The sequence below is a fragment of the Mytilus trossulus genome, chromosome 3 (assembly GCF_036588685.1).
Source record: "Mytilus trossulus isolate FHL-02 chromosome 3, PNRI_Mtr1.1.1.hap1, whole genome shotgun sequence".
NCBI lineage: Eukaryota > Metazoa > Mollusca > Bivalvia > Mytilida > Mytilidae > Mytilus > Mytilus trossulus.
In genome coordinates, this window is record NC_086375.1 from 37,749,136 (window position 1) to 37,775,330 (window position 26,195).

Sequence of the window (26,195 nt, forward strand, 5' to 3'; positions counted from 1 at the left end):
CAGCCTTAATGCCCTGATTCCGTCTACAATTTCTACCTTTGACTTATTGAACAGACACTGGGCGAATGGACTCAAAACTCAAATTTGAATCAAAAATCAATTCCCATTAACATATTTTTTTTTATTTTGTACAGGTTCATGGTCAATGGCTTTATTACTAAATGTCCCCAGCATGGTTGGATTCTGAGTCAGGCGCTGGAAATTTTCAGTACACTTCTCTGGTACCCAGAAAAGAGTTTAAACTAGAATGGGTACTTTGGGGACCTCATTTGGTATCAGGTCCGTTTGTAACGTGTAACCAGGCGTTTATATCCTAAACGAACGTTCCAGTAAATACTTGGATCCAAGTTGTCCACAAACAATACGCAATACCAAAAACAATAACTATCTATGATATACAGTAGCTCCTTGCCGATACAAAGTAACAATGAACAATAAAATCAATTATATATACACAAATATAATTACTAGTATAACACAGACTGTTCTCCTAATAGAACAATCTGTCCTATACGACAGTGCGGCGGGTACAGTACGTTACTATCAGACAGTGCGGACTGGAACAACTTGTCCTCCTAGTAGGACAGTCTGTAACTATCAGACAGTGTGAGCTAGAACAACTTGGCCTCCGAGTGGGACAGTGTGTCACTAACAACTAATGTGGACTATTGCAGTCTGTTCTCCGAGTGAAACAGTCTGCTCTACCAAATTCCAATGTTAGACCAACTTGTACCCAGTACAAGTTGTCCCCAGTACAAGTTGTCCTCCTTACAATCTTACAGCTATGTAGTGTACTCACTATTGTAAGCCAGTCTTCTTCTGTAAGAACATCGACAGAACCCGATTTGTATTCCTCACCCACTTATATACTCTAGGGCGAATTCACTATTTACTGGATAGGGGTGTTCTCTAAATGTCCCCGATACCGAACACAAGAGTACCTCTGAAACACCCCCATACCGATGGACCCAACCACTGAATCTCCCGCCAAACGTCCAAATCTACACAACGCTTCCTTTATTATGAACTATGCATATATACAACAAGATTCTTCTTGTTTGTAACCTTAACAACCAATAAACATTACACGTTCGCGCCCAATACACTTTCGCACCCTACACGTTCGCACCTCGCACGTTCGCACCCAAGGTCCGTTCGCACTCTACTTGTTTGAGCCCAATTTTTATCAAATTCCAGTATTTTTGTTTTAAATTGCTTGAATTGAATGTATTTGGCTTGGTGTGAGTAAAATATTGAAGATTTTAAATGAAAAACACAAAAGATAATTGTGTTTAACAGCTTGGTCCCTTTGATCTGAAACAATGAAACAATAAAATATAACAATACACTATTGTAATTAAAACATGATTAAAATTTTTTTTAACCCCCCCCCCCCCCCCCCCCCCCCCCCAAAAAAAACCTAGTCAGAAATTCAATTTATTTTGAAACAAGTGTATGAAACAAAGTTATAGCAATACACTAACCAAAAACATGATGAAGAGTTTTTCAACACAAAATAAAACGTAAACAGAATCTCACTTTATTTAGAAGGTTTTTTTTTTAACAATACACTATCCAAAACATGGTAAAGATTTATTCAACACAAAAAAAAAATGCTGTCTCACTTTATTTTGAGATAATGACAACAAATATACTTATAAGAATACACTTGCCAAAACTTGATTACAAAGTTATTAAACACAAAACGGAATAAAATTGGGCGCGAACATGTAGGGTGCGAAAGTGAAAGGGGGCGAACATGGGTGGGTGCGAACGTGAATGGGCGCGAACGGACCCGGATTCACCTCATTTGGTCAAAGTTATCCCCTTCTTTGACCTGGAGATCAATCTTCTGATATCTCTCCAGTTTGTCTCTTTCTGCCGAGTGACCCAGCAGTTCTCTCTGAGTACTTCGACTTCCTCCACCTTAATAATAGACTTCTTGGTGTCCTAGCACTAACTTTGTGTAAGGATGGGGATTGTCCCTGTAAAAATGGTTGTTATTACAGAAGTGACACATCTCCATTAACTCTGATCTTAAAGGCGTGGAGTGTACATGGATTTTAAGTTTAATCTCACAGCGCTGGAGGAGAAAGTGGTTCTTCTTGCATGTATGCCAATATGCACAATAAGAGTGTATCATGTGCTCTTGCTTGAGCTGTTGATTATTTATCTCTCATTTGTCAGTAGAAGATGTGGTTCAGATTAAAATATGTGACAAGATTTCCACTATTCTACTTCCAGATTATTTCTAAGGATCTGAGCTTCCAGAATACAACATTAGAGAAAGCAGACAGAAAAGAAACAAATGAGCTGAAGAGGAAAAATGTTGATGTAGATAGTACAGCTCTATTGAAAAAGGTTAAAGGTACATACATTGTATATATTAGTTCCATTTATTGCATGCACATATGTAATAGAAAAGATCTCAAGATTTAAGAATATTTCATGATCCTAAAAAAATAATCTGAAATACAATTATCACCCAGCTGCTTCAAGGGGTTCATGTCATTAAACATGTATGTTTAAATGTGTATTATATGGTATTTTGTTTGACTGTCTTATTACCTGAAAACAATGCTTTATTAGCTCACCTGGCCCGAAGGGCCAAGTGAGCTTTTCCCATCACTTGGCGTCCGGCGTCCGTCGTCGTCGTCCGTCGTCCGTCGTCGTCGTCCGTCGTCGTTAACTTTTACAAAAATCTTCTCCTCTGAAACTACTGGGCCAAATGAAACCAAACTTGGCCACAATCATCATTGGGGTATCTAGTTTAAAAAATGTGTGGCGTGACCCGCCAAACCAAACAAGATGGCCGCCATGGCTAAAAATAGAACATAGGGGGGGTAAAATGCAGTTTTTGGCTTATAACTCAAAAACCAAAGCATTTAGAGCAAATCTGACAGAGATAAAAATGTTTATCAGGTTAAGATCTACCTGCCCGAAAATTTTCAGATGAATCGGACAACCCGTTGTTGGGTTGCTGCCCCTGAATCTGTAATTTTAGGGAAATTTTGCTGTTTTTGGTTATTATCGTGAATATTATTACAGATAGAGATAAACTGTAAACAGCAATAATGTTTAGCAAAGTAAGATTTACAAATAAGTCAACAGGACCAAAATGGTCAGTTGACCCATTTAGAAGTTATTGCCCTTTAATGTCAATTTTTAACCTTTTTTCGTAAATTTTATAGATCTTTTACAAAAATCTTCTCCTCTGAAACTGCTTGGCCAGATTATTTCAAACTTGGCCACAATCATCATTGGGGTATCTAGTTTAAAAAATGTGTGGCGTGACCCGCCAAACCAAACAAGATGGCCGCCATGGCTAAAAATAGAACATAGGGGTAAAATGCAGTTTTTGGCTTATAACTCAAAAACCAAAGCATTTAGAGCAAATCTGACATGGGGTAAAATTGTTAATCAGGTCAAGATCTACCTGCCTGGAAATTTTCAGATGAATCGGACAACCCGTTGTTGGGTTGCTGCCCCTGAATCTGTAATTTTAGGGAAATTTTGCTGTTTTTGGTTATTATCTTGAATATTATTACAGATAGAGATAAACTGTAAACAGCAATAATGTTCAGCAAAGTAAGATTTACAAATAAGTCAACAGGACCAAAATGGTCAGTTGACCCATTTAGAGGTTATTGCCCTTTAATGTCAATTTTTAACCTTTTTTCGTAAATTTTATAGATCTTTTACAAAAATCTTCTCCTCTGAAACTGCTTGGCCAGATTATTTCAAACTTGGCCACAATCATCATTGGGGTATCTAGTTTAAAAAATGTGTGGCGTGACCCGCCAAACCAAACAAGATGGCCGCCATGGCTAAAAATAGAACATAGGGGTAAAATGCAGTTTTTGGCTTATAACTCAAAAACCAAAGCATTTAGAGCAAATCTGACATGGGGTAAAATTGTTAATCAGGTCAAGATCTACCTGCCTGGAAATTTTCAGATGAATCGGACAACCCGTTGTTGGGTTGCTGCCCCTGAATCTGTAATTTTAGGGAAATTTTGCTGTTTTTGGTTATTATCTTGAATATTATTACAGATAGAGATAAACTGTAAACAGCAATAATGTTCAGCAAAGTAAGATTTACAAATAAGTCAACAGGACCAAAATGGTCAGTTGACCCATTTAGAGGTTATTGCCCTTTAATGTCAATTTTTAACCTTTTTTCGTAAATTTTATAGATCTTTTACAAAAATCTTCTCCTCTGAAACTGCTGGGCCAGATTATTTCAAACTTGGCCACAATCATCTTTAGGGTATTTAGTTTTAAAAATGTGTGGTGTGACCCGCCAAACCAACCAAGATGGCCACCATGGCTAAAAATAGAACATCGGGGTAAAATGCAGTTTTTGGCTTATAACTCAAAAACCAAAGCATTTAGAGCAAATCTGACATTGTGTGAAATTGTTCATCAGGTCATGTTTTATCTGCCCTGAAATTTTCAGATGAAGCAGAGAACCTGTTGTTGGGTTGCTGTCCCTGAATTGGTAATTTTAAGAAAATTTTGCTGTTTTTGGTTATTAACTTGAATATTATTATAGATAGAGTTAAACTGTAAACAGCAAAAATGTTCAGCAAAGTAAGATTTACAAATAAGTCAAAATGACCAAAATGGTCAATTGACACCCTAAGGAGTTATTGTCCTTTATAGTCAATTTTTAACAATTTTCATAAAATTTGTTATTTTTTTACTACCGGTTACATTTTCCACAGAAACTACTGGGCCAAGTTCATTATAGATAGTGATAATTGTAAGCAGCAAGATTGTTCAGTAAAGTAAGATGTACAAACATATCACCATCACCAAAACACAATTTTGTCATGAATCCATCTGCTTCCTTTGTTTAATATTCACATAGACCAAGGTGAGCGACACAGGCTCTTTAGAGCCTCTAGTTTAATAGGTATTTTATCTTTTGCATGGTTTTCAATGAAATAAAAAAAAACTGTTTTAATAACATTTATTGGTTGTGATATTAGAATTGAAGTTATGTTTTATATAATTCCTTTTCAAATAATTAATATGATAGAATTTTGAACATCAGAAGTCAAGTTTGTATGAATAATATAAATTCTGTGAGTTGTGAGTTATTTTGGAAAACCTTTCCTTTACAAATTTTGCAATGATAAAAACGTCCCAATTTAAAATAAATAATTAAGGCCATTAAAACAATTAATGGAATCATTGATTCACAGTACAATTGATGGTGTTTAATTATTACAATAAAAGAAAAAAATAAGATAACGGTCCATATAGGAATAACATAAGATGATGAACCATGAAACACTGACCAGTTAATACTTAAAACACCTTAAACTAAAGACAGACTTTTAATACCATTGTACCATTTATGGTCTAATTTAAGAGTCATAATGAAAATTTCTCTCCAAGCCTTGAGCATGCTTGGTTGCTTACTGATTTTAAATAATAATAAAAAATTATAAAATAAAGCTTTCTTATCATAAGGACAAGAAAAAATCTGACCTTATTGAAGTATAAGGGGCAATTTTGTAGGGAAAAAAATATTCATGTATTGTAGTTCTACAAACTATGTAGTGCACAACGCCATACAAGTTTTATTAAATGAATTATCTTTAAATGTAATTTATACAGTTTTGGCTTTTTTTTTGTTTTCAATTTTACAAAATCACATTAGTTTCAATTGTGGGTTGAGTGTTATGATTGCCATAATCAATATCTGGTTAAGAAAAAGAATTAAAAAGTTAACGGTTTAATAAACACACAGAGATAAGGTAACATGAAGTTTGTAAGAGGATTTTCTACAGCCATTATTTTTAGATAAAAAGAAGAATTAAAAATTTTGCATTGATATTGATAATGTGTTTGAACTCCATGTTAATTTCACTATATCCCATCAGGTCATCTGGTCAGAGAACAGCTGATGTCTCTAAATAAATCCATCTTAATGCTAATAAATGGCTATTGTAAGTACAATGTAAGGACACTTCAAAATTGAAAATTTATTATACTTTTAGAAGAAGAAAAGTTAAAAATGACATTTGGAAAAATTGTAATTCAAATTCAAATTCAGTTGTATTGTAAAGTCTGTGTTCTACAATGTTTAAGTAACCAATGACATCAAAAGCAATATTTTTTGTCAAATAAGAGCTCCTTTTACAAACATTCTAAATTAGAGTGGGTGAATTGGTGGGCTGAGACAGCTACACCAAGTTAAAGTATGGAAGATCACAAATTATCGAAGATGTGAAAAGCAATATCAGATATTCTGTTAATAATAAGTATAGTAGCTGTCAACTGTAAAGTATCTTAAGTCATGTGACCTTCTTTATATGGCACATGATTAGTCTCCCCAACCTACTCCTTTACACCTATTGATGTGACTTTATCATCTTAGATGTGACGTTAGAGTACCTAAATAGATCCTTTATAAAACTTGATTGGTGTGAAATAAATGAAATACTGGAAACCCACCTTTTTAGGAGATACTTTTTTTGTTGAGGATTGTCTGAGGGTCCATGTAGAATAGTTGACCATAGTTCTTTGTAAGCAGGCATTGTTACTAATATTTTTCTCACATATCAAATCAACAGGGTGTTAAAATTGATGGTATCAATTTTTTGTATTACATTTGAATTAAAGATCAAGTAATATGTGTTAAATTTCTTCCAAAGATCAACAAATTTACTGATATTTACACCTACTGTTTTACAATGTTTTTACTATACCCAGTGCATTGCCCCTTCTCGACATTCATTAGATAAAACATCTTAAATCTGATCAGATGGTGGCTTTAGTTCATTTATAAGTGCCAAGCATACACCCCTTTCTGCATGGTTATAAGTGCGAAGCATACACCCCTTTCTGCATGGTTATAAGTGCTAAACAGACAGCCCATTCTGCATGGTTATAAGTGCCAAACAGACACCCCTTTCTGCATGGTTATAAGTGCCAAGCATACACCCCTTTCTGCATGGTTATAAGTGCCAAGCATAGACCCCTTTCTGCATGGTGATAAGTGCCAAGCATACACCCCTTTCTGCATGGTTATAAGTGCCAAACAGACAGCCCATTCTGCATGGTTATAAGTGCCAAACAGACAGCCCATTCTGCATGGTTATAAGTGCCAAACAGACACCCCATTCTGCATGGTTATAAGTGCCAAGCATACACCCCTTTCTGCATGGTTATAAGTGCCAAACATACACCCCTTTCTGCATGGTTATAAGTGCCAAACATACACCCCTTTCTGAATGGTTATAAGTGCCAAACAGACAGCCCATTCTTCATGGTTATAAGTGCCAAACAGACACCTCTTTCTGGATGGTTATAAGTGCCAAACAGACAGCCCATTCTGCATGGTTATAAGTGCCAAACAGACAGCCCATTCTGCATGGTTATAAGTGCCAAACAGAGCCCATTCTGCATGGTTATAAGTGCCAAACAGACAGCCCATTCTGCATGGTTATAAGTGCCAAACACACCTCTTTCTGCATGTTATAAGTGCAAAACAGACCCCCCTTTCTGCATGGTTATAAGTGAAGTGAAATAGACACATAGTGTATTGCTATTATCAAGAAATACAGTAGATTCCAAACACCATCAAGTATAGGGCCACTTTTTTTTTATTAGTTGGTTTACGGGATTCTTCTTAAAAAAGGAAGGGTAGGAGGTCGAAAAAAAAATAAAATAAAAACAATGAAAAAATGTAGGTTAAAAAATAAATAAAAATAAAAATTGGAATTAATACTGTTTTTTTTAACCAAAAATGGAGAGAAACAAACAATGACATTACTCTATATAATAGTAATATAATCGCTGGAGTATATACACTCAAAAATGAGTCCACTCCTTGACAGGAAGATAGATACATAGATATGATAGTATTATGCATTTTGTACTAAACATGTATGCAGATCGTTTCATGATTTGGTATTGATTCTTGCTGTTTTAATTTAAATTTAATGTGTTACAAGGAGTCCAATGTCAATGTAGATTGATGAAAGCATGTCCTTGATGAAAGGGAAGTGTCTTTACCAATTGCATTTCTCTTTGTTCTGTGTATTTATTTATCAAATTTAGATCAGGGAGTGACAAAATTCCTCATAACAAAATACAATCTTATTGAGGAAATACCATATGCGCTCTGCATGTCATATGCCTTCATATGTGGTACATGAAAACATGTCCTTCTTAGGCTTTTTATGCTATTTTACACTGCTATTTATAAAGTATTAGCTTATATCTCGAAGTGTTCTGTGATTGTCCCTTTTTAGCTCACCTGGCCAGAAGGGCCAAGTGAGCTTTTCTCATCACTTGGCGTCCGGCGTCCGTCGTCGTCGTCCGTCGTCCGTCGTCGTCGTCCGTCGTCGTTAACTTTTACAAAAATCTTCTCCTCTGAAACTACTGGGCCAAATCAAACCAAACTTGGCCACAATCATCATTGGGGTATCTAGTTTAAAAAATGTGTGGCGTGACCCGGTCAACCAACCAAGATGGCCGCCACGGCTAAAAATAGAACATAGGGGTAAAATGCAGTTTTTGGCTTATAACTCAAAAACCAAAGCATTTAGGGCAAATCTGACATGGGGTAAAAATGTTTATCAGGTCAAGATCTATCTGCCCTGAAATTTTCAGATGAATCGGTCAATGGGTTGTTGGGTTGCTGCCCCTGAATTGGTAATTTTGAAGAAATTTTGCTGTTTTTGGTTATTATCTTGAATATTATTATAGTTAGAGATAAACTGTAAACAGCAATAATGTTCAGCAAAGTAAGATCTACAAATAAGTCAACATGACCAAAATGGTCAGTTGACCCGTTTAGGAGTTATTGCCCTTTATAGTCAATTTTTGACCATTTTTCGTTAATTAAAGTAATCTTTTACAAAAATCTTCTCCTCTGAAACTACTTGGCCAAATTAATCCAAACTTGGCCACAATCATCTTTGGGGTATCTAGTTTGAAAAATGTGTGGTGTGACCTGATCAACCAACCAAGATGGCTGCCACGGCTAAAAATAGAACAAAGGGGTAAAATGCAGTTTTTGGCTTATAACTCAAAAACCAAAGCATTTTGAGGAAATCTGACATGGGATAAAAATGTTTATCAGGTCAAGATCTATTTGCCCTGAAATTTTCAGATGAATCGGTCAATCGGTTATTGGGTTGCTGCCCCTGAATTGGTAATTTTGAGGAAATTTTGCTGTTTTTGGTTATTATCTTGAATATTATTATAGATAGAGATAAACTGTAAACAGCAATAATGTTCAGCAAAGTAAGATCTACAAATAAGTCAACATGACCAAAATGGTCAGTTGACCCGTTTAGGAGTTATTGCCCTTTATAGTCAATTTTTAACCATTTTTCGTTAATTAAAGTAATCTTTTACAAAAATCTTCTCCTCTGAAACTACTTGGCCAAATTAATCCAAAATTGGCCACAATCATCTTTGGGGTATCTAGTTTAAAAAATGTGTGGCGTGAGCTGATCAACCAACCAAGATGGCTGCCACGGCTAAAAATAGAACAAAGGGGTAAAATGCAGTTTTTGACTTATAACTCAAAAACCAAAGCATTTTGAGGAAATCTGACATGGGGTAAAAATGTTTATCAGGTCAAGATCTATTTGCCCTGAAATTTTCAGATGAATCGGTCAATCGGTTATTGGGTTGCTGCCCCTGAATTGGTAATTTTGAGGAAATTTTGCTGTTTTTGGTTATTATCTTGAATATTATTATAGATAGAGATAAACTGTAAACAGCAATAATGTTCAGCAAAGGGTGCAATCAACAGTTTTTTTCTATGACATCACATTTTTAGGGACCATGCATAAGTGACCCTTAGTGGTGGACTGATTAATAAAGATACTTGTATAAAACTTGATATCACTGGAATCAGAATGTTCTCTAGTTTATAATGAAATAAAAATAATGTGTACTTTTAATATATTAAAAACATTCCATCCAATGAACATGGGGGAAAAAAGCTCTAATTTTGACAGAAAAAACTTGAAACCAGGTCATGTGCACAGACATGAAGACATGATCCCTGCACATTTTTCATAATCAAAACTGTATGAAATTTGTAGGTTTTTACCTGGCCTTTCAAAAAAATCTTGTTTCAGGGTACGGTTTCCTGCTCCGAAAAGAGCTACAGTGGCTGCAAATAAGTTTTCAATTTTCACTGCCAAAAAAACAGGATGTTTACAAAGTTGTCTCCCCTCAAAACATGTAAAGTTAATTTAATTTTTAAAAATATTTCAATCATTCAACCTGTTTTAATTGAAAGTTAATTAACTATTTTTTACAATCAAACACAAAAAACATGATACTTTTGCACCAATTGAGTTAATAAACAGGGGTTTCCCTCCATGGTTATTTTTAGTCAGGGAATAACCCCTAGTTTTTTATACGAAACTGTTTATAGCACCCAAAGTAAGATCTACAAATAAGTCAACATGACCAAAATGGTCAGTTGAATCGTTTAGGAGTTATTGCCCTTTATAGTCAATTTTTAACCATTTTTCGTTAATTAAAGTAATCTTTTACAAAAATCTTCTCCTCTGAAACTACTTGGCCAAATTAATCCAAACTTGGCCACAATCATCTTTGGGGTATCTAGTTTAAAAAATGTGTGGCGTGACCTGATCAACCAACCAAGATGGCTGCCACGGCTAAAAATAGAACAAAGGGGTAAAATGCAGTTTTTGGCTTATAACTCAAAAACCAAAGCATTTTGAGGAAATCTGACATGGGGTAAAAATGTTTATCAGGTCAAGATCTATTTGCCCTGAAATTTTCAGATGAATCGGTCAATCGGTTATTGGGTTGCTGCCCCTGAATTGGTAATTTTGAGGAAATTTTGCTGTTTTTGGTTATTATCTTGAATATTATTATCGATAGAGATAAACTGTAAACAGCAATAATGTTCAGCAAAGTAAGATCTACAAATAAGTCAACATGACCAAAATGGTCAGTTGACCCGTTTAGGAGTTATTGCCCTTTATAGTCAATTTTTAACCATTTTTCGTAAATTAAAGTAATCTTTTACAAAAATCTTCTCCTCTGAAACTACTGGGCCAAATTAATCCAAACTTGGCCACAATAATCTTTGGGGTATCTAGTTTAAAAAATGTGTGGCGTGACCTGGTCAACCAACCAAGATGGCCGCCACCGCTAAAAATAGAACATAGGGGTAAAATGCAGTTTTTGGCTTATAACTCAAAAACCAAAGCATTTTGAGGAAATCTGACATGGGATAAAAATGTTTATCAGGTCAAGAACTATCTGCCTTGAAATTTTCAGATGAATCGGTCAATTGGTTGTTGGGTTGCTGCCCCTGAATTGGTAATTTTGAGGAAATTTTGCTGTTTTTGGTTATTATCTTGAATATTATTATAGATAGAGATAAATTGTAAACAGCAATAATGTTCATCAAAGTAAGATCTACAAATAAGCCAACATGACCAAAATGGTCAGTTGACCCGTTTAGGAGTTATTGCCCTTTATAGTCAATCTTTAACCATTTTTCATAAATCTAAGTAATCTTTTACAAAATCTCAACTGAAACTACTAGGCCACAATCATCTTTGGGGTATCTAGTTTGAAAAATGTGTCCGATGACCTGGCCGTTCAACCAAGATGGCCGCCACGGCTAAAAATAGAACATAGGGGTAAAATGCAGTTTTTTGCTTATAACTATGAAACCAAAGCATCTAGAGCAAATCTGACAAGAAGTTAAATTGTTAATCAAGTCAATATCTATCTGCCCTGAATTTTTCAGATGAATTGGACAACTGGTTGTTGGGTGGCTGCCCTCTAATTGGTAATTTTTAAAGAAATTTTGCCGTTTTTGGTTATCTTGAATACTATTATAGATAGCGATAAACTGTAAACAGCAATAATGTTCAGCAAAGTAAGATCTACAAATAAGTCAACATGACCTAAATGGTCAATTGACCCCTTAAGGAGTTATTGCCCTTTATAGTCAATTTTTAACAATTTTCATTAATTTGGTAAATTTATGTAAATTTTTACCAAATATAGTTCTCTGTTACTAATGGGCAAAGTTCATGATAGATATAATTGTAAGAAGCAAAATCGTTCAGTAAAGTAAGAACTTCAAACACATCACCATCACCAAAATACAATTTTGTCATGAATCCATTTGTGTGCTTTGTTTAATATGCACATAAACCAAGGTGAGCGACACAGGCTCTTTAGAGCCTCTAGTTTTTGAGTTTTCATTTGTACAGTTGATCTACTTTTGTTTAAATGATTTCATTTGACTGAAGTGATTATCTTAATGTGCCTTAATCAGGAATGGTAAAACCAAAACATTCATATGGCAGGGATTCATAGATATGCAGAAATGTTCTTGCATCAGAATAGAATATTAAAATTTTACTGTTTTATTGAATTTTCATAAGATCTTGAATTTATTTACAGTAGATTCTGAATCTGAATCTAATTCTGAATCTGATTCCTCCTCCTCTGAAGATGACAGTACATCAGAGCCAGAGCCTGAAACAGAGCTTCAGATACTTGGGAAAATCACATCTAAAGGGACAGAACAAAGAAGGGAGAAGAAAAAGAAAGTCAAAACAAAGGAAAAGTTAGCAGCACTGCATCAAGAGGAGGTAAGCCACATCTGTATTCTCGTGCAAATATATTAGTCGAAAAATTATATTTGAATGAAGGAGTAAATTGATTACATGTATTAGACAATTTGATTCCTGTTTTAAATGTAGATTGTATGAAATAAACATATTTTTGAATTTTCAAAATAACAGCTTATTGTTTTTCATCATAAAGGCTGTTGGAAGTCTTGGCTCATTTTAACAAAATTGTGACAGTATTACTTGATTTATTTCACTTGACTGGGCGGGGTTTAAGAAGTTTGCTTATTTAAGACCAGTCCATCTATAGATAGGAGTTTTGGGATAAACTCGTCAATGAAGTGTACAGTTATTTGTACAATACCATACACTCAGTTCTTTTGTATATGTTGACACTGATAGGTGATTAGACTTCAATAATAATTATAACGACCATCATCCTTATCACACACATCTTCAAATAGACTGTCCATATGCAAATTAAAACTTAAGCCTGATCGGTTGAAATAGCATTGGTAATACCTGGCATCTATTTCAGACAATGAAATGAAATAACTGGATTAGTCTTTGACAAACGCTGTCTTACATTGCTAAACAGGAGATAATATAAATTTAAAATCTTAATTTTAAACCTGTTTAAATAAAAATAACCTTGATTATAATACGTTGAAGTCTAAAAGATAAAAATTTCACTGATTTTCAGGTTAACAGAATAAGAAATCAGCATAAAATACATATTTATGGAACTGATAAGCCAGAACCATTGAAGAGTTTTGATGATCTTGTAACTAACTACAAAATGTCAGATGACATCTTGAAAAATATTGCTAAAATAGGGTACACAGAACCTACACCAATACAGAGACAGACTATACCAGCCATGCTGCATGTAAGCTTACTTATAAAATATATATACCAGTATGAGTAATTTATAGTTCTTCAACATGATGAATTAAAAAAGAATATATGTAAACAAAGAAAAAATATGATTGATTTTAAAGAAAATTAAAAGATGATTATCTGTGTTAGGTCAGAAATCTTTATGTACATTCACAAAGAATTCTTTGCTCATCTCTTTTTATTGTAATGTAGAGCTTGCAAAATTGAATAGAAACCGTCAATGGTTGCTGCTATTCTCACTATAAGATTTTTGTCAATTGAGTGGTAATCTTCAAGCACTAGTTCAGGTTTCAACTTTCCTTCTACATTCCCATCTTTATTCAACATTACATGGATTGAAATTTAAATTCATACGATTTATTTTTTGCTTTACAGAGAAGAGAGATTATGGCATGTGCTCCGACAGGATCTGGTAAAACAGCAGCATTTATCTTACCAATAATACATCATCTAGGAAAACATAGCAAACATGGGTTCAGAGCTTTAGTGCTTGCACCAACCAGGGAATTAGCCAAACAAGTAAATAGACTCAAATTATTTTATTCATTACTTCTTTATAAGTTTTTGGATACTAATGCCTTTAAAAATATTTGTTATTGTTTTTTTTCATTCTGAAGAGTCAAGTTGAGACAATACCTTTCTTTTTTGTGTTTTGTGGAGCTACAACAGTAGCTAGTAACATTTCAACATTTAATTCTGAAATTTAACTTTCTTTAAACTTTTGATGAAAGTAATGATCAATATCCTACCTGATGACATCACAAAAATAAAAACAAATTTATTGCAGATCATTAGAAAAGACAGATAAAGTTTGTCAACAAATCATTAGAGAAACAGATCCCATCCCTGAATTTCATGCAATACAATATTCTCTAATCCTGAAAGTTATATTTTGAATGTTTGAATTTTTTAACTGTCTTGAGTGGAGCATTATTGTATCTCACTAAATACAGTCACTGTGAGTGTTTAGATCTATATAAATATCTACACACACAAACTTATCAGTGGTGTTATATCTGTCATAATAATAATGGTGCTTGTTGTTTTTTACAGATTTACAGAGACTTTCAAATGATATCAGATGGAACTGGTCTAAAGTTACATTATATAGATAAGACTGTCCCAGAAAATGAAGGGAAGTCAGTAAAGAAATTTGGTATGTGTCTTTATTGTATTGAATAACAACTGCTCAATTAAAGATTCATATTTTTGTTGAGCTGGTACCATTTTGCTGAGCTAGTACCATTTTGTTGCTAAAGTATGATACGCAGGGATCTTTTTTGTTTGGTTTTGTCAACATTCAGGTTTAGTCTGTGGTTAAACTTTTTTTAAACATCAATACCTTTGTCAACTCCTCATGTTTGAAACTATGAAAAAAGCTTTTATACGATCAGATGACATTGGTAACTAGAGTCATGACATCAAATATGAAACAAAATGATTCATCTCCCTTGATCAAACATATCACAAATATTTATTATAGGCTGTTAATAATTAAATCAGATTTATATTTTTATGTCCCATTTATGGGCATTATCTTTTCTAGTCTGTGCATATGTCTGTTTGTTGAATTGTCTGTCCGTCCATCTGTTCTGCTTCAGGTTAAAGTTTTTAGGTCAAGGTAGTTTTTGATGAAGTTGAAGTCCAATCAACTTGAAACTATGTTCCCTATGATATAATCTTTCTAATTGTAATGCCAAATTAGAAATTTTCCCACATTTTCACGGTCCACTGAACAAAGAAAATGATAGTGCGGATAGGGGATCTGTGTACTGGGGACACATTCTTGTTTGTTGAAAATTTTGTCTGTTTACAGATTGTTAATATATTGTATGTCTTTGGTATATTGTTGACTTTTTCGGGACACAACAGTTGATTTTGTTATAACTAGCAAACTAATATTTTGCAGATATTCTTGTGTCAACACCTAACAGACTGATATATCAGTTAAATCAAGATCCACCTCAGATAGATTTACACACGTAAGAACTTAAAATATATTTATTATGTATATTTATTATTGATAGAGAAACAATGATATGTCATGAAAGCTTTATTCAATAATATTGTCATGGTAAATATTTATAGATTATCGTTGGTTATCTCAACGAGATTGATTTTCTCATTGAGCCGTTACCGCTGTGCTGACAAAGGAAATTATCAGTCAGTAAGATCAAAGGGAAAATTTCGTAAAATAACTTTAATAGTACATTAGCAAGAGAAATTCAACATGATGGACAGAAATGCACATTTAGATGTTTTTTTTATGGTACCACAAGTTTTTATAAAAAATTGATATCCAGATAGGCAGATACTATAATGATCAGAATGAAATGTACTAGGAGATGTGATATTAAAAATCTCTTTGTATTTTGTTTGACAGGGTAGAATGGTTGATTGTTGATGAATCTGACAAGCTTTTTGAAGAAGGAAAATCAGGCTTCAGGGATCAGGTAAAAGTTTTATTAAGTTATTCAGGACGACCAATGAATGAAAGGTACTAGTCAGCAACTTTATCCTTCTATTGAACAAAGGGCAAGATAACAAATATTTTAAAGAATGTATTCAATAACTTAAAAACTGAACTGTAACAAATCTGTTTTATTATTTTATTCTGACGTCACAAAAACAATCTGCCTTAGAGGTCTTGACATAAAGAATGAATTTTACAGCAAATATGACAACAATGCATAAAAGAAACACTTGTGAAGTTTAAATGATAAATCAGTCACAATCAGTAATTATCTTGATTGTAATACACTATGACAACTTCATTTCAGCATTTGATTCTTGTTTAAAATTAAAATTACAAATAACACTATCAAATCAATGATTTTATTTGCAGCTTGCCGTAATTTACAAGGCATGTGATTCTAAGAATGTAAGGAGAGCAATGTTTAGTGCCACTTTTGCTTATGATGTTGAACAATGGTGTCGACTGAATCTAGACAATGTCATACAGGTGAATGTGGGTGCAAGGTATGTGCTTTATTTCTGAATATGATATAAAAATAAGGAGATGTGGTATGATTGCATATGAGACACTTTTAAACCAACCCCATGCTAAATACTGTAGAAACATTAATTTATGTAGAGCCAAAATTTTGTGGTTTTGTCTCTTATATAAGATTTCATGGGGATTTAATTTCGTGGTTTCCATAAAATGGAAGTGATATTATATGTAGTTTAAATTTTAGTGGTTTATTTAATTTCGTGGATATATTCTTTCCACAGAATAAAGGAAATTAAATCCTTCCCAAAATTTTCTGCTTTTACAATAATTTTGATGTATAGGATACTGTTTTGTCTTCAACAATGATTAAATCTATATTGTACAGCAAGTCTCAGAATGTAAAAAATTTCAAATAGAAAACCGATGACACAATTGATTTTAAAATAAAAAAAAGGAAAATAAATAAAACAGACAGCAACCAAGGACAACAAATAGATTACAGGTTTAACTTAGGACAGGCACATTGAGGATGTGGTGGGTTTAAATATGTTTGTAAAAGTACAACCCCTCACCTAATCTGGGACAGTGGTGTAAAGCACACTACTTTTAATGCATTTTAATCTTCCATAGAAACAATATTTCAAATTTAAGAAGTCATACAGAGGCTTGAAATATGTTTAACTAAATCTACCAATATATGCTATTTCAGGAATTCAGCCACACAGACAGTAGAACAAGAGTTACAGTTTGTTGGAACTGAATTTGGAAAGCTATTTGCTATCAGGGAAATAATACATAAAGTAAATAATTTGTATGTAAAACATCATTTGCATCTTTCTATCACTTTATAGCCAAATTGACTGTATTTTCCGTAAACCTGGACTTTGAGGGAACCAATTTTATTTGCAGTGGATGAGCAAGTTTTATGAAATCAACTACCGGTAATGAAATCAAATGCAATATGTTTCATTTGAGGTTCAGCTTAACTGGGATAGTTAATTTTAAAAAGTTCATGTTGAGCACAATTTCCAATATTAAATGGGCACTAGCTGTCAACTTTATGTTCAAGGATTTGACTCAAATTCTAATGTTTTATTTATAACTTTGTTTCGTGTGTATTTTAGTCTTGACACCATCTAATTAACTATCAAGTTTATTTGCAAGAGAATGATTCACCATCAATGTTCTTAGCTTAAAATTTGACAAAATTTAACCATACTAGCTGCTACAAGAGAATTATTAATTACAATTTCACTTTCATTAATGATTGAGCAACAACAAAAATCATACTTTAGATTTTTTATATATCTCGTAGCTGGTGCCCCTTTCACATCTTATTACTATAATAAGTTTAATGATAAGTTTAAGTCAGATATAGGACATAGTTCACAAAGGTAAGAAAATACATCTTTTAACTGGTACTCTGCTTTGATTTACATGGTGCTTTTGTTATGAAAATAATTATGTCAAGAAGAATGACTTTATTTTGCTGAATTTTTTTATTACAGGGCATACAGCCTCCAGTACTAGTGTTTGTACAGTCTAAAGAAAGAGCTCAGGAATTGTTTAATGAGCTGATATACGACGGTATGAATGTTGATGCTATACATTCGGGCAAAACACAGGCACAGGTAATCTTTTTTCGTCCCTTTGCCATGTTTGCAAAAATTAATCTGGTAAATTTTGTTTTGTATATTATTTTTATAATAGGAATATAGGTTTAGAGAAACTGTTTGCTTGTTTGATTTGTATTATCTTAATAACTTTAACATGCAATGTTCCAACCATCATGTTTTACATGTTGGTTTATAAACAGACCGAGATACTTATAGTTGCTTTTCAGCGATAATTTAAAAGTGTGATGTTTCCATGCAGTTGAAGCATTTTCAGTCATACTGTAAATACTAGCATTCTTTCATTCCACAGTGTGTCTATTCTGACCAAATATTATTTACTAGAGACTAATTTCTATAAATATTGTAAAAAACTTTGTTTATGTTTATGGTAGATTGATATATTATTAACATGTATTAATTGGTTAAAATGAGAATAATTTTTAAGGAACCAGTTTAATTTATCTGTCACTATCCAGCGTTTTTGTTGGGGGATATAAAGCACTGAATGTTCTTCTTTCCAATAAAAGTTACACTGGAGGAATCAAGCATTCCTTGGATAAAAAGAAGTTTTGGTTTCATTTTCATTAATTATTATGCAAGTTTTAGTTATTCAAATACCCCTTAAAATGTCAAGACCCCCTTTTGTACATTTCCCATAAAAAAAACGCCTCTTCAGAATCTTATGGCGGCGAGTAATTGATATTTTGCACTAGACATGGGTTAAAAATGTTGAGCATTTTGTTGGTGGATATAAAACACGAGGATTTTCCATCCTTCAGAGGGGGTCTCATTGAGGGGTACCGATCCTGGATCCCGCTTACTGTTTTGTTAGATTCCTGTATCCCGCTTACACTATGTGCGTAAGCAATTCTCATTTTTTTGTCATTTCCCGGGTCCCGCAAGACCTCATTTCCCGTTTTCACGACACAATATTTGACTTTCACATCTCACGCTTAAGAAAAATCAGCAATCCCGCATCACGCTTAGACCCCAATGAGACCCACTTCAGATAAAATTCACTTGTGGAATTAAACCACTGTTAAAAAAGCAGACAAGATTCTCAAAAAACTAATACCTTTATATTTTCAGAGAGATGAAGTGGTCATGAAATTTCGACTTGGTAAAGTGTGGATTTTGATCTGTACAGAACTTATGGGTAGAGGAATAGATTTCAAGGGAGTTAACCTAGTCATTAATTATGATTTCCCAAACAGTGCAATAACCTATATTCATCGGATAGGTAAGTTTAGTTATATATTATTTGTAAAGTAAGTGTGGAATTAAAGGAAGAAATTTGGTCCTTTATAATGTGTTAATGTTTTTAAATTGAAAAATAAAACTGCAGAAGTCATATCAGAATTATGCCTTAGTATACTAGTGCACCACAAAAAGTCAGAATATGTAATTTCACCACTTAGATGAGTTCATAATAGAATTGTGCTAATAAGATATTTGTACCATAAGAAATGCTTCAAATAATGAATTTTCCCACATATAAACAGGAAGTTGATGCCCAATGAATGTGAAAACGCATCACATAATATAGCATGTGGTTATGAAGCTTGATACCAAATTGCAGGAAGCTCCGATTTGTTATTTTTGAGAAAAAACCCTTGACTGCATTTTCATACATGGCCATATTTTGGGGATTTTATAAAAGTAATCAGTAAACAAGCCTTTGATAAGCAATAAATGAAAAAAATGAAAACAACAATCAACACATTACATATTTTCCAAAAGTGACACATTTTTATTAGATGTTCTGTCACAATTAACAAACTGTTGTAATGGTATGAATTATCGCTATTTTGTGCATTTTTTCTTTGATCTTTTTTTGTGATAATTTTCATATCATGCTTCTCGCTTGAGATGGAAAAATTATCACTAGAAACTAAGGAGGCACGTGGCGTAGCTAACGAAATTGACATGAAATTGACAACGTCGTCACAGGTAAAATAGCGATAAATAGATTATCATTGGTCATCTCAACTCGATTGCTTTTCTCACTTTCGCTGTACCAGCTCAAGCGAGAAAATCAATCTCGTTGAGATGATCAACGATGATCTATAAATATCACACATTTTGAATGTTTAGATACAATGATTGGAAAGATTTATTTTTTTATCAAATAATTTATAACTGTTATTATGCAGGTCGGACAGGCAGAGCTGGAAGATCTGGAAAGGCAATCACATTTTTCACAGAAGATGATAAGATAAATTTAAGAAGGTATTGTCTCTAAATTCTGTGTTATTTTTCACTTTGAACGTGAATATTCAAGAATTGATTGGCAGTGAGACAACTCTTTACAAGAGATATAGATCTTTTAAAACAACTATATGTGGTCTTACAGCCCTCCACAATGAGCAAAGTCTATCCACTTTAAATGTGAATATTCAAGAATTGATTGTCTTTTCACAAGAGACCAAATGACACAGAAATTTTAAAACAACTATATGTGATCCTACAGCCCTCCACAATGAGCAAAGTCCTTACTATAGAATGTTCTATTAAAGTCCATGTTGGTCTAACAGCTTCTCATATATTCAAGTATTGTTTTCAAAACTTTGAGTTTACATGTTCCTTATGAAGGTAAATCCAGAAAGGCACTTCAAATGCACAAAATTTCAGAAGTGTTGATTTCATTTTACAGTCAAAATTTTCGAAAGTAAAATATAAGACTCATATTACTGTTCATAAGTTGATTTCAACATGGAAAATGTGTTTTAATATTTTGGGAAATAGTAATAAATGCCATTTTATCAATATTTTGATTGATTGTTGGGGTTTAACACTCCTTTTAGAACTCATGGCTAATTCAGCAATCAGTTTGTGATGATAGAGCTCGAGGTGAGTTGGGATCAGAAATTAATAAATCTTGCTACAATGATGTTTGAATTGATCATCTTGATTAATTTTTTCAGTATAGCAAATATAATGGTCGAAGCAGGATGTCCAGTTCCACCTTATATGTTACAAATGAAAAAACCTACGAAGTAAGTAAATTTACATGGATAAACTTGTCTGCCATGGAACACTGAATATAAAAAAAATATGAAAACAGGCAGGATGTATTTTAAAATTGACATATTATGTGCATTTAATTTTAGATAATTTCTGCTAATCAAGCTTTTGGGCACCAAGCTAAGGCTTGATTATTCATCAAAATGTGATAATTGGAATATGCATACAGGACAATTAATCAAATTAGTTATCATTCCAAGGGGAAATAACTCCAATATTTTTTTATCAATTAAAATAGCACACTTTTTTATACCCCCGCTTTAAAAAAGGGGGGGTATACTGTTTTACCTCTGTCTGTCTGTCAGTCCGTCCGTCAGTCCTTCAGTCCGTCCGTCAGTCAGTCCGTCCCATGAAACTTTCGTCACATTTTTCTCAGGAACTACAATACATAGAATTTCTGAAATTTGGTTTCATGGTTTATCTAAGTCAGCTATACCGTGTGATGCGTTTTCAGATTGATCACTTGACAACTTCCTGTTTACCGAACACTTGTATGATTTTACACATGATAGCCAAGTTGAAAATTTTCGTCACATTTTTCTCAGGAACTACAATACAAGGATTTCTGAAATTTGGTTTCAGGGTTTATCTAAGTCAGCTATACCGTGTGATGCGTTTTCAGATTGATCACTTGACAACTTCCTGTTTACTGAACACTTGTACGATTTTACACATGATAGCCAAGTTGAAAATTTTCGTCACATTTTTCTCAGGAACTACAATACAAGGATTTCTGAAATTTGGTTTCAGGGTTTATCTAAGTCAGCTATACGGTGTGATGCGTTTTCAGATTGATCACTTGACAACTTCCTGTTTACCGAACACTTGTACGATTTTACTCATGATAGCCAAGTTGAAAATTTTCGTCACATTTTTCTCAGGAACTACAATACAAGGATTTCTGAAATTTTGTTTCAGGATTTATATAAGTCAGCTATACCGTGTGATGCGTTTTCAGATTGATCACTTGACAACTTCCTGTTTACCGAACACTTGCATATTTTTACACTATTAATATTATTATGCGGCGGGGGTATCATCAGTGAGCAGTAGCTCGCAGTTTACTTGTTTTTTCATGTCATAAGTGTACTTAAACTTATTTTTTATGCTAGTTGATACCGTTTCAGTAAACACTTAAGAATTTAAATGATGTAGCTATTACATATTTTGAATACAGTTAAGCGAAAAATAGAAGTTTATCTCTCACTAAATCTTTAAAAAAAGTTATGAAAATATTTGGTTATTATAGTTCTAAAGATTATAAGTTTGTTTTACTTATTTCATACCCTTTGAACAAAATATTAAAAAAGATTAGTATACAGTTGACATTTTATGAATTATAGGAAAAAAAGAAGAAGATTAGCTAAAAGAGTACCAGAAAGGGAACATATTTCAACTGCACTGAAAGCAGATTTGGAAAAGGCAAAGAGAAAAAGGTATGCCACTAGTTTATTAAAATGTCTCTTTCTTTAGAGTCTAATAATTAGATATAATATTGAACTGTTAAATGCCATTAATGGGTTTGTCTATCTTGTTAACTTTATATAAATTAACCTGTTACAATATTCTTTACATCAATGATTTAACCCTGGAAACATCTTTAACTTGCTGGAGCATAACTATAGGCATACATATAAACATCCAAAGTTAACAGGACAGCTGATTTGTGGTAAGCATTAACTAAGAAAAGATATTGTAATTGAAACAAATGACGATTTAGGAAAATATTACAGTTAACTCTCGTTGTCTCGAACTCGGTTGACTCGAAATTTCGGATGAGTCGAAGTTTTCACATGGTCCCGAACTTTATTCCATACAAAAGTATGTAATTCGACTCCTGATGAGTCGAAATTTCGGTTGAGTCGAACTAAATTTACGGTCCCAAGGTTAACAAAAGCATTCAAAATAAATTTTTTATCTCGAACTAATACACATATGTCAAAACATGACCTCCGGGATTTAAACATCTTCGCTAGCCAAGGGTTACGATCCACTCCCTCTCTCTTCATCCTTGGCGGATTGAGCCAACATTTGTGAAAATAATGTTGCGCCATCTATCGGAAGATAAAAATCACGCCCATTCGGAATACATTATCCTTGACCAATGATAGCACTTGAACTCTTCAATTTGGAGGTAAAAACACGGTAGCGTCTAGATTATACACACTTGGTAAAGCCGGAAATGAAAATATACGTTAACATTCATCCATTTGTGCATTGAATATACACAGGAACTATTATTGCTTGATTAAAAACATTCAAGTTGTCACTAAATATAGTCGTATGTTTAGGGATGTAAAGACTTGTTGCACAATAAACACGTGGTAATTGTTTACAAACACTTTCTACATTTACACGTGATCATGTCATAGGCGCTTTTTGATTGGATTCAGCGAGTTTTGACTGCAACCAATGAAAATCCTTACCTTGTGTCTCCGAAATTTTATCTCAATCCGCCAAGGGTGAAGAGAGCGGGAGTGGATCGTAACCCTTGGCTTGCGAAGATGGGATTTAAGTGGATTGAAGAGTTAATCTGACAATACACGTGTAATTAAGTTTCCAGTCACTGACCACTGTATTGATTTATGACATGCTATTTCCATGAGTGTTTACCTAAGATTATCTTTTATAGAATTTTTATAGATAATTAGTGAGACATTGTTAAAGTTCATGAAAAAGTCTTTAAAATGTTTACAGAACAATTAATTTGTGATTTACGCTAATGAGCTTGGGTGTGTATAAAGTGAGGATTATGGCTTCGGTTGGTGACCACCTAAAAACTACTCAAACGGCGTCTTTAATCTTGTTATATTATCTTTTAAAAAGAAAGAGTGAGATAAAACAAAATGAATAGAAATCAAAATTTTCTTAAATCTCTTCTATCCGAGAATGAACAATTTTGTCAGCTATAACCGACCTGAATAACAAAACTATCTATTGGAAGTTACTCTCTTGGAAAAGCCATAGGATTTTTTTGATTCGAGACAATTGAATAAGTAAAAATAATGTCATTATAATAATAAAAGACTGTGACATACAAATACATCGATCTGATACTAGAATATCGACCCCCTTGTCATATTCACCCGGATTTATTTTAGCGTTACCAAGCTAAGCAAGAGTTGTGTCCCTTAGATTGTCGAACTTCCGGTGTTCGTTTGAGTCGAACTACGTGTATCTCGAAATATTTCTCTGGTCTGGCTGACTTCGACATAACGAGAGTCGACTGTATATGAAATTATTTTGATAAACAACATATCAGCTATTCACTATACCCTACAATAAAATATAGGAAAGAATAGTTTCGATCATAACACAGAGTTTTGTCCTGGTGAGAGCCTCTTCCATCGTTAAATTTTCATCCAAAGAAATCCCTGCTTGTTCTTGAATTTCAATGTTATTTTATGAGGTGATATTGTTTATTTTCAGGGATATCATCCGCAAAGTGAAGTTACAGAAGATAGAAGGTTCTACAGTTGATAAAAAGAAATTACGAAGACTTAAAGCAAAATCCAAAAATAAGTCAGATGTAGATAATAAAAATCCAACAACTCAAAAGGGGAAAAAGAAAACTCCAAAAGATGCAGTAGAGATGAAGAGATCAAAACAAAACATTTCGCCAAATGAAAAAGTGAAGAAGTTTAAACAAAAAAAGAAAAACAAATTAAAAAATTCCAAATGATCTTGAAATATTTTGTTGAATTTTATTTCACCCTTGTTCAGTGGGATAGTTAAGTGATAGCAGAATGTCATGTACAAATTAAAAGGGTTGTACTAAAATTAAAGAAAAACAGATGACAATTATTGGATCTATCAACATTGCAGTATTTCTTCTGAGTAAGAAAAATACTTATGTATTTCTTATTTGTCTTATAAATGTCTCAACCAATTTATTCATAATAATGAATTTTACATTATATTGTTTTCCTCAATTATTTCTTTTGTTTCTTCAAGTGCCAATTCAGAGTAAACAATAAATCACACTTACATGTATAGCTTTTTTATGCCTTATCTAGGAGCATTGTTTTTCTGTCAGGTCATCAGATTGTTTTTCTGTCATACTTCATGTTAACCCTTTCCTCCATGATGACGCCTTTTGACGCTACCCCCTTTACTCCATAATGACGCCTTGTACCTCAATTGAAACGCTTTGACTAGGAATATTTTGCATCAGACTTAATAAAATTTGTATCCAATATGAAAAGGATATTCATAAGATTATCTGACTTCACTTTAATTGATGAAATATTTGTTTTCCCCAATGCATTACTACTTTAAATCTGATGATTATTATTTTATTGAAAAAATCCTATGCGAATCAAGTATGTAAAAAAAACCAATTCCATGGTGGTAAGGGTTAAAGTTTTTATACGACCGCAAATTTTGAAAAAATTTTCGTCGTATATTGCTATCACGTTGGCGTCGTCGTCGTCGTCGTCGTCGTCGTCGTCCGAATACTTTTAGTTTTCGCACTATAACTTTAGTAAAAGTGAATAGAAATCTATGAAATTTTAACACAAGGTTTATGACCATAAAAGGAAGGCTGGTATTGATTTTGGGAGTTTTGGTCCCAACATTTTAGGAATTAGGGGCCAAAAAGGGCCCAAATAAGCATTTTCTTGGTTTTCGCACTATAACTTAAGTTTAAGTTAATAGAAATCTATGAAATTTTGACACAAGGTTTATGACCACAAAAGAAAGATAGGGATTGATTTTGGGAGTTTTGGTTTCAACAGTTTAGGAATTAGGGGCCAAAAAAGGGCCCAAATAAGCATTATTCTTGGTTTTCGCACAATAACTTTAGTTAAAGTAAATAGAAATCAATGAAATTTAAACACAATGTTTATGACCACAAAAGGAAGGGTGGTATTGATTTTGGGAGTTTCGGTCCCAACAGTTTAGGAATTAGGGGCCAAAAAGGGACCCAAAAAAGCATTTTTCTTGGTTTTCCCACCATAGCGTTAGTATAAGTAAATAGAAATCCATGAAATTTAAACACAAGGTTTATGACTATAAAAGGAAGGTTGGTATTGATTTTGGGAGTTTTGGTCCCAACAGTTAAGGAAAAAGGGGCCCAAAGGGTCCAAAATTAAAC

General features: G+C 33.4%; 1 protein-coding gene across 2 annotated transcripts in view; it reads left to right on the forward strand.

Annotated features, from left to right (window-relative positions):
* Positions 1–24,790, forward strand: part of LOC134711395 (probable ATP-dependent RNA helicase DDX52) — a 30,290-nt gene extending 5,500 nt beyond the window's left edge. Inside the window, exons 2-16 of one of the 2 annotated variants that reach the window (XM_063571957.1) lie at positions 2,245–2,368; positions 12,438–12,628; positions 13,311–13,496; positions 13,883–14,026; positions 14,561–14,663; positions 15,417–15,489; positions 15,891–15,960; positions 16,353–16,486; positions 17,170–17,260; positions 17,969–18,091; positions 19,166–19,316; positions 20,230–20,305; positions 21,001–21,072; positions 22,444–22,536; positions 24,530–24,790. In XM_063571957.1, the coding sequence (XP_063428027.1) occupies positions 2,245–2,368; positions 12,438–12,628; positions 13,311–13,496; positions 13,883–14,026; positions 14,561–14,663; positions 15,417–15,489; positions 15,891–15,960; positions 16,353–16,486; positions 17,170–17,260; positions 17,969–18,091; positions 19,166–19,316; positions 20,230–20,305; positions 21,001–21,072; positions 22,444–22,536; positions 24,530–24,782 (1,884 nt within the window). In that variant the 3' untranslated portion in view covers positions 24,783–24,790. The remainder of the gene's footprint in view (positions 1–2,244; positions 2,369–12,437; positions 12,629–13,310; positions 13,497–13,882; positions 14,027–14,560; positions 14,664–15,416; positions 15,490–15,890; positions 15,961–16,352; positions 16,487–17,169; positions 17,261–17,968; positions 18,092–19,165; positions 19,317–20,229; positions 20,306–21,000; positions 21,073–22,443; positions 22,537–24,529) is intronic. The other variant, XM_063571958.1, reaches the window with a different exon arrangement.
* The last annotated feature ends 1,405 nt before the right edge of the window (positions 24,791–26,195 follow it).